This window comes from Phocoena phocoena, chromosome 15, assembly GCF_963924675.1.
Source record: "Phocoena phocoena chromosome 15, mPhoPho1.1, whole genome shotgun sequence".
NCBI classification, from domain to species: Eukaryota; Metazoa; Chordata; class Mammalia; order Artiodactyla; family Phocoenidae; genus Phocoena; species Phocoena phocoena.
Window position 1 is genome coordinate 35,617,004 of NC_089233.1, and position 9,103 is coordinate 35,626,106.

Below are 9,103 nucleotides of genomic sequence, written 5' to 3' on the forward strand. Positions count from 1 at the left end.
GTCCTGCTAATCCTGCCCTCAGGCCTGACTGATGCAGCTAAGTGACAGCCAACAGACCCACTAGCTATAGGGTCTTAACAAGCCTCTGGATCTCTTTGAACCTAACTTCCCTTTTTATAAGAGATTTGTAAGAGATCATTTAACCTCTTTCCTAATACTACCTGAAAGCTCTAACAGGAACACATCTGAATCACTGCTGTAGGTGTTATAAGAAAATCCACAGCCCATAGAGATTTTTGGCATTCTATGCTATGCTGGAGAAAACAGAAACTGGAAGACCCTGCCTGTTTAACAGTTTAGTGTAAGTCAACCAAGGCAGATGCAGGTTCACCTAGCCTTGCCTGCCACTCAACATCAGTTCCCAAATCTTTCCTTTTGGGAATTTGGTCTCCTGCTCAGTGAATTCCCAGAGCACCATTCCCAGTGACCCACAGGATCCTCCCTACTGCATACACTCCAGTTCCCAGACAAACATAACTTTCTTGTTGTTCTTAGTAACAAACAAAAGCCAAGTTAAAATACAGACAAAAACCTAAGAAGTTGATCCTGAATTCCCATTAATTTCCATGAGCTTCAGAAAAGTGCTCATGTTTATGACTGTTTTATCCTATTGGCATTGTGAGGTAAGGAGTCCAGTTAACGGCAGAAAATTCTTCTTTTCATCTAAAACATACCAAATGGCTAAAAATTCCAACCCATGTGCACATGATCTCATTAGATATTCTTTTTTCCAACACCACAAATGAGAGGCAATGATAGTGCATTATTAGTTCACCTGGCAGATTCTCTAACAGTGAAGTAAATGATTTCATCACAGTAAAAACTGTGCTAACAGGACTAAAGAGATATAGTTGCTAAAATGTTCAAGAAGGAACTCAGAACCAGGCCAACTTTGTGAACACTGTCCAATGACAAAACAGAGTAAGAAAATCCAATTTGGCTCTTGGAAAACTTTATATTAGGATTCATTTCCACCTCATGAGACTACTGAAATTCGTAAGTCGGCTAACTGGAAGACAATGGTATGTAATGAAACATGTATATTACTGCTTTCTGTTTTGGAAGACCATGCTACAAACGTTTCTATCATATGTGCTGAAGAGTGGCTGGGGAGGTCATTCTGTGACCACAGAAGACTGATGATTCATGACTGCATCTGCTATTTTGAAGCTGATCTTGCTATTTTGCCAGGTACAATCCCAAAGCAGCTTTTTCCCTTACTCAGAATATTCTTAGAACACTATTTTTGCTAAGGAATTCAGTGAAAGTTCTAAGTAAAAACAGTAAGTAGTACAACTATTAATGTTTCCCCTCCACAGTCAACCCTGATTTCTTTCTGTGAAACATGACGTTTACATCTCCAAATTTTCCACTGGTGAAAAATTCTTCAGCTTAATTTTGCATTTTTTCATAAACTTTAGGGTCAAGCGCCGCTTCGTATATGTCTGTAGGCTGAGGACACTGAACAGCTTTCCTTCACTGGTGTCAAAGTCTTGAGCACTTATTGAAGATTCTCCTGCATGTGCTACAGGTGGGTTCTCCGGTGTTTAATAAGGTGGGAATTTTGACTGAATTTTTTTCCACATTGATGACATGTAAAGGGCTTCTCTCCAGTGTGAGTTCTTTGGTGTGTGTGGAGATGTGAATTTTGACTGAAGCTTTTCCCACACCATGAGCATTTATATGGCTTTACTCCTTGGTGTGTTGTTAAGTGCTTATTGAGATCTGACCTCCATCTAAACCTCTTATCACACTGTTCACATTTATATGGTTTCTCTTCAGTGTGAATTCTTTGGTGCTTAATAAGGTCAGAACTAACTCTGAAGCTTTTCCCACATTCCTGACATTTAAAAGGCTTCTCTCCTGCACGTTCTTTCTCGTGAAGCTCGATAAGTTTCAGCAGCTCTTCTTCCCACCAGTTTGAAAATTTAATTCCTTCCTTCACTGGAAAATCTTGGTGCCATTTCCCCACCCTATGCATATCACCATGATTTTCTTTGCCCATTGTTTTCTGATGAACATTCACACTGGCTTTTTTTGATACTATGTCTCCTGGTGCTTGTATTTCTAAGTCAGAAAAACATATAGGGTGATGATTTTCAGTGTCATTTTTCATCTTTATCTCTGTTGGAATAAACATAAGAATCAGCCAACTGTATGTCAGAGCAAGAAAACCATGGGAATAGAAAAAAACACAATATTCACTGATTTAAAAAAAATAGGGAAGTAGAATCTTAAAATGTTAAGCCCTTGTAAAGGTTCCTACCAAGGCACATTTCTCCTCTTCCCATGGTATATTTACCTGAAAACAGCTCTCCGGGACTGTCTTTGAATATTGGGGATCTTTGAACCCATGGCTCTTCCCCTTGCTCTAAGCAGCAAATCACTTTAGTTTTGGGGAGCACAAATAATGCTGTGAAATAAAAAACTGAAGTCAGTGACTGGAACTAACAATGGTTCACTAATTCCAGACTACTTCAGGAAGTGCAAAAGATACTTTAACAGTTTCTTATCCTGAATGGTTAAATGGAGTGTCTCATATCCAATATTAAGTTTACACTATACTGCATTTGTGAGTGGGTATGTAAAGACTGGGAAATAAATCTAAGCTAGATCTATGAAAAGGGTATGCGAATTCATTGCGTGTTCCCCATCTTCTGAAACCAATACTCCATATTCAACTAAGCTGTAACCAAACTCCAGAGGCTACAGGAAATACAGGCTGGTCCTATTACCTCTTTAGGAAGACCCATACTGGATAAGGCCAGGTCTAGGGGAGTCAATGTGAAGGTCAGTGGGCTGGGTATCATAAATACAAGTGATTCCTGTTATATTATAGCAAGTTTCAATTGAGTTCTCAGGTACCAGACACTGGACCAGGAAAGATTTCTACTACTCCTATAGCTCACTGGTTCACATCCAGGTGGAGGAAACAGACCAGAATTACTTAGTGGACTTTCTTTAAATCATATTGCCAAGTATGGAAAGCATTCATCACTCAGTCATTCAATACATATGTGCTGAGTGGCTATGGTGCACCAGGCACCCTCTATGTGCTAGGGATACAGTGGTGAATAAGCCAAGCCCCTTGATCTCAGAGAGCTTATCTTCTAGTGCAGAGTGAGACAGTCTAACGTCAATAAACACACAAATAAAATATCAGGAAGTGATAAACGTTTTGAAGAAAACTAAAGCAGGGTGAGAGAACACTTAAGATTCTGCTTCAGTGAAGGTATTTTAAATAAGGCTATGTGAAAAGCCTCTCTTAGTGATATTTGAAGGACTTCCCTTGGTGGTCCAGTGGTTAAGACCCATGCTCCCAATGCAGTGGGTCCGGGTTTGATCCGTGGTTGGGGAGCTAAGATGCTGCAACTAAGAGTTCGCATGCTGCAACTAAAAATCCCGCATGCTGCAACTAAAGATCCAGAGTGCCAAAACTAAGACCCTGCAGAGCCACATAAATATATATTAAAAAAAAAAAGGAAAAAAAGTGATATTTTGAGCAGAACCCTAAACTGAGAGTTTTGTCATATGGCAGAAAAGTGTGCCAGGCACAGGGAAGGAGAAAGAAATGAGCACACCAAGCCCATGAAACAGCAAGATGAGCAGTGTGAATAAAGAGGCCAGAGCAAGGGCCCGAGTGGGAGGAGACGACAGCAGGGAGATGAGGAGGGGCCAGATCGTGGAGGAAGCCTTGGTAAGGAATTTGGTTCTTATATTGAATGTGATGAGAAGTTATTGTAAGGTTTTTAAGCAGAAAATGTCATCATCTGATTAGGTTTGGTTTTTTTTGGCCACACCCTGCAGCTTCCAGGATCTTATTTCCCCAACCAGGGATTGAACCCACACCCTTCACACTGAAAGTGCAGAGTCCTAACCACTGGACCACCAGGGAATTCCCCGTGATTAGGGATGTTTTTTTTGTTTTGTTTTTTTTAAATAACTTTATTTATTTATTTTTGGCTGTGTTGGGTATTCGTTGCTGTACGCAGGCTTTCTCTAGTTGCGGTGAGCAAGTGGGGGCTACTCTTTGTTGCAGTGTGTGGGCTTCGCGTTGTTATGTCTTCCCTTGTTGCAGAGCACAGGCTCTAGACGAGTGCACTTCAGTAGTCGTGGTACGCAGGCTCAGTAGTTGTGGCGCACGGGCTTAGTTGCTCTGCAGCATGTGGCAACTTCCTGGAGCAGGGCTCAAACTTGTGTCCCCTGCATTGGCAGGTGGATTCTTAACCACTGCGCCACCAGGGAAGCCCCCCATGATTAGGTTTTCAAAAGACTCTAGCTGCTGTGTGGAAAACTGATTGTGGGAGGGCAGGAGTGGTGGCAGTTAGAAAGTATTGAGGTGAACCTTGTGGCTGAGACGAGGATGCTAACAGCACAAGAGGCTGAGACATGATCTGATTCAAGCTACACTGTGAGGGTGGAGCCAAGCTGATTAGCGATGACCTAGTAGTGGGGTACGATGGCAAGATCACAGTAAAGAATGATCCATAGGTTTTCTGGCCTGAAATACTGGGTGAATGGTAGTGTCCTTTAGGGAGACAGGAAAGAGAAGAGCAAAGCAAATTTGGAGGGAAGGGAACAAAAATTCTGGATAAGGAATGAGCATGTGAACTTGGCAAAAGCTCCCAGGTAAACTGGTTACACCTTTTCCCTGCTGAACCACTATCTGAGAATCAAAAAGCAACTGGTAAATATATCTGTGTATATAAAAAAGAAAAAAAAAAAAGCAACTGGAAAAGAGACTCTCTCACAGAGAAAGCCAAGAATATGACAGATTACTCAACTCCTATGCAAAGGGAAGGGCAAAGAACTTCCCTGGTGGTTTAGTGGTCAAGAATCCACCTTCCAATGCAGCAGACGGGGGTTCAACCCTTGGTCAGGGAACTAAAATCCCACATGCCGTGGGGCAATGAAGCCCGCGCCACAACTACAGAGCCCGCGCGCTCTAGAGCCTGTGTGCCACAACTAGAGAGAAGCCCACGTGCCACAACGAAACATCTTGCATGCCACATCGAAGATCTCGCGTGCCACAACTAAGGTCTGACGCAGCCAAATAAATAATTTTTTTAAAGAAAGATTCAGGACTTCCCTGGTGGCGCAGTGGTTAAGAATCCGCCTGCCAGTGCAGGGGACAGAAGTTTGAGCCCTGGCCCGGGAAGATCCCACATGCCGCGGAGCAACTAAGCCCATGTGCCACAACTACTAAGCCTGCACTCTAGAGCCCGCGAGCCACAACTGCTGAAGCCCACGTGCCTAGAGCCTGTGCTCTGCAACGAGAAGCCACTGCAATGAGAAGCCCATGCACCACAACAAAGAGTAGCCCCTGCTCGCCGCAACTAGAGAAAGCCCGCGTGCAGCAATGAAGACCCAACACAGCCAAAAAGATAAATTAAAAAAATTAAAAAAAAAAAGATTCAATGAAGGGAAGGGGAGAATCTTTACCTAGAGAGATGACAGTCTCATAGTTTTCTTGCATTACATCATTGTAGAGGGCCTTCTGAGTAGGATCCAGTAACTCCCATTCTTCCTGGGAAAAATATATGGCCACTTCTTCAAATGTCAACAAGCTCTAAAAATAGAATACGCTTTAGCTAAGTATTTGCCACTTCAAAAGCAGCCCAACCATCTGACCCATGATTTGTATGTTAGGCCAGGAACTAAAGGAACAGCACATGATACTTTTTAAAGTGAGGAGGCAGAAATGGAAGAGGCAAGGGATCAGCAAACAGTCTGGGAGGTGTCCAGTTCCCCAGCAGGATCATCTGGGTTAACACGCCTCTAAGCACGTCCTGGGCAGTGTAGGTCAAGGGCAGCAGGGAGAGGCAGCCCTAAGAAGCTGGAAAGCATAGCTCACCTGGGACTCAGGCAAGATGAGCTCAGGTGCCACTGGCCAGTCTTTGGTGTTTGTCTGTTCAGGAAAGGCTAGGATCCGGTGAGCAGGCACCGCTGTGGGTGAAAGACAGCAGAGGTAATTTCTCTCGCTTCTGTTTCTGAACGTGGTAGGCTCTTTTCTAAAATACAGAAGACCCCGATTTTTTTAGTATTGATGAGATACCTTTACAAGTACGTGTGCTGGACTTCCCTGGTGGTGCAGTGGTTAAGAATCCGCCTGCCAATGTAGGGGACATGGGTTCAAGCCCTGGTCCAGGAAGATCCTACATGCCATGGAGCAACTAAGCCCGTGCACCCCAGATACTGAGCCTGTGCCCTAGAGCCCAAGAGCCACAACTACTGAAGCCCGCGCACCTAGAGCCCATGCTCTGCAACAAGAAAAGCCACCACAGTCAGAAGCCCGCGCACCACAAGGAAGCCACCACAATGAGAAGCCACCTCAATGAGAAGCCCATGCACCACCTCACTCACTGCACTAGAGAAAGCCCACGTGCAGCAACGAAGACCCAACACAGCCAAAAATAAATAAATACATAAATTTATTTATTAAAAAAAAAGTGTGTGTGCTGTTCAGAAATGCCTCTCTCATTATAAATGAAAACCATGGAACTACCAGCCTCTAAAACAGGTTCCCTAGTTTTCATGAGCAAATTAATGAAACGAAAAAAATTTTTATTACCCTCTCATGACATAAATTGAAAACAAAATACTCAGGGAATCCAGTGTACAGTAAGAGATGTAGTTTTTTCTTTTTTTATCATTTATTACTTTTTTTCTGGTACAAATAGTGTTGACATTCTGCCACTAACCATCCATTCTGATCCCAATTCCTTCCATATTTTCAGCATGAGGTGAGACTGACCCTCTCTGCTTTTCTAAAAGAAGAATTCCTGATGTTATTACCAGGGTTCTGTGGTTTGGAGATTTCTGAATCTTAGGCCAACCCCAACCTTCAACCACACCTGGTCTGCTCTACCATAATCTGGGGGGCATCCTAATTGCTAACGTGGCTACATTAGAAGATCCACAGGGCAAGCAAGAAAATGGTAACAACATTCTGGCATAACAAATTACTATCCCAGCTCCCAGGAGAAGGCAAGTAATGTGAAGCTCCTTACCTCTCTCACATACAGGCTCAGTTTCTTCGTGGGTATTCCTGATCAGCAGCTCTTGTAGACTCTGGTGTGTATTCCAAAATTCTTCATCCTGGGACATGCCCACTTGCTGGGCCTCTGCTGGCTTCAGCTTGAAGCCTAGGGCCTCTGCTGTCTCTCCCAAGAGCACTGCCTCCTTTCCCAGCTCATGGTCTGCAACCTAGAAATAATGCCCATTCTTGTTACCATGGAACTTACTTTTCATTTGGGAGTTGGTGCGAGAGGGAGGAAAAAGCAGAGTGCGAACTGTGGGAAGAAGGAGACGCTAAAGGAAATGTCACAAAGACTTAAGAGAGATACGGGACCACCAATTTTCCACAAGAACTATACACAAAATATAGGAAAATTGGCAGAAGAGGAAAAAAGGTGTGGTCACTGTCAGCCCTCCAAGACAGCAGCCCCCACCCTCTGCATCCAGCCCAGCTCAGACCACTAACAGGGCTACACAGGCCACCTGTTCTCATGCTGCCTTGACAGACTTTCTCTCCCAACTTAGATTCTTGCCTTAGTGGTTTCCTGTCCTCTAACTCTCTCAAAAGATTAAGGAATTGAATTTAAAAGTTGTCCTGTCAACCAGATTTTCCACATGGCCAGGGAAGAGTCTCACAGAGGATTGGGATGAAATGGAGAAAAAAGTGGGAGGAAAGAGTCAAGGTTCCAACCTATCCCCAAATGATTTTGACACAAAACGTGTGCCCTCCCAGTATTCTCAGTAGGCCTGTGAAGCTAGCTGGTATGCTGCCACCTGCCCAAGGGCATGCCCTGGATCCCCGCTCACAGCACAGCCAAGGAACAACCACTGAGGGAAGGCAGTGGAGGCCCTTGTCTATGGTACAGAGGACACTATCCCTCACGCTCTTTCTTCTCTCAGCTACTCTGTTGGGATTTCCAAATCTTTCTTTCCCTGTTTTCTTTCTACTTTTTCTCTTCCTGGGCAGTCTTCCTCTAGTTGTTTGGCTTCTCCTTCTCCTTCCTATCTTCAATCTCCTTTGGTCTCTGAGAATTACTGCTTTTTGGGATCTGTCCCTTCCTCTCCAACTCCTTATTGCCTTTTGTTTGTTTCTAAGAACTTGAGGCTCATCTCCTTCGCCAAGCCAGACTAGGCTCATTACCCTCAACACACCCTGGCTCCAAAGAGGGCAAAAAGCAACTCTCCCTAAGGCCAGGGAAGTCTGCCAGGATCTCTGAAACCTGTGAACTGACTATGGCTGTGGGTCTGTGCTTTCATGTCCTGCTTTACATGTCCTAAAGGAACAACGGAACTGAGACTTAATTCATCTTATTTCCCAATTAATTGCCCCCAATACATCCACCTTCACCCTGTTTTACTGCACACATGAAGAATCTTTCTTCTCACCCCATTCCTCATTTGACCAGATTCCCTCTGTAAGTGTTCTACCAGGACCACAGCCTCCTCAATGCTCTGTAGATGGTGCTTCTTTACGCAAGTCTGGGTGTCCCTGGGCAGAATGGTCAGGAACTACTCTAGGACCACAAGTTCCAAGATCTGCACTTCTGACTGAATCTCTTGCCTCAGCCACCATGGGCTTAATTTCTGAAGCTGGTCAACAGCCTCCCTGGGTCCAGCTGCATCATGACAGAGGAAGCTCTAGAAGTGCTGGTGAGACCTCTTGGGACTGAGACTGTCCGTTTGGGGGGCATATTTCTTATGCTGACTGGAGCTCTCTGTCACAGGTCCCTTGGTCTCCCACAGAGTCCTGATCTGAGGGTTCAAGTACTTACCCACCTTCAGATCTACTGTCATCATTCTGATCTAGGAACAATTTGGCTCCTGTGTTGGACACACCACCAGCACCATCTTTGACAACTGAGGCCCAGTCTGATCTGGAACAAAACCAATAGAAGGTTCTTCTTTCTAAGGCAATAAAGTGAGAAAAAAAAAAGTGCATGTCAATAAAAAAGTCACATGAACTTTACTACTTGTTACTTATTATAAGAGAAAAATGAACTTTAAAAATCAACTGCCAAGCCCTTGTTTCTCTCCTTTTCTTTCTATTATTCAACGGAATACAGCACGACTTATTAAAGACAAATGT

At 44.0% G+C, this 9,103-nt stretch overlaps 1 protein-coding gene and 1 pseudogene across 1 annotated transcript; both read right to left on the minus strand.

Moving 5' to 3' along the window:
• Positions 1-1,525: 1,525 nt before the first annotated feature.
• Positions 1,526-7,107, minus strand: LOC136135324 (zinc finger protein 75A-like). Its single transcript, XM_065893220.1, has 5 exons — positions 7,011-7,107; positions 5,855-5,946; positions 5,443-5,569; positions 2,303-2,413; positions 1,526-2,124 (listed from the first exon to the last, which is right to left on the minus strand). Exons 1-5 carry the CDS (start codon positions 7,105-7,107, stop codon positions 1,526-1,528), a joined length of 1,026 nt encoding a protein of 341 aa, XP_065749292.1.
• A 1,218-nt stretch (positions 7,108-8,325) lies between these two features.
• On the minus strand, positions 8,326-8,814 carry LOC136135325 (putative zinc finger protein 75C; annotated as a pseudogene).
• Between the last annotated feature and the right edge of the window lie 289 nt (positions 8,815-9,103).

Coding starts and splice junctions, on each gene's coding strand:
- LOC136135324 (XM_065893220.1), bottom strand. CDS start 7,107: ATGTCCCAGGATGAAGAATTTTGGAATACACACCAGAGTCTACAAGAG. Junction 5,570..5,854: donor TCATCTTGCCTGAGTCCCAG/GTGAGCTATGCT, acceptor TTCTATTTTTAG/AGCTTGTTGACATTTGAAGA. Junction 2,414..5,442: donor TGAGACTGTCATCTCTCTAG/GTAAAGATTCTC, acceptor TTTATTTCACAG/CATTATTTGTGCTCCCCAAA.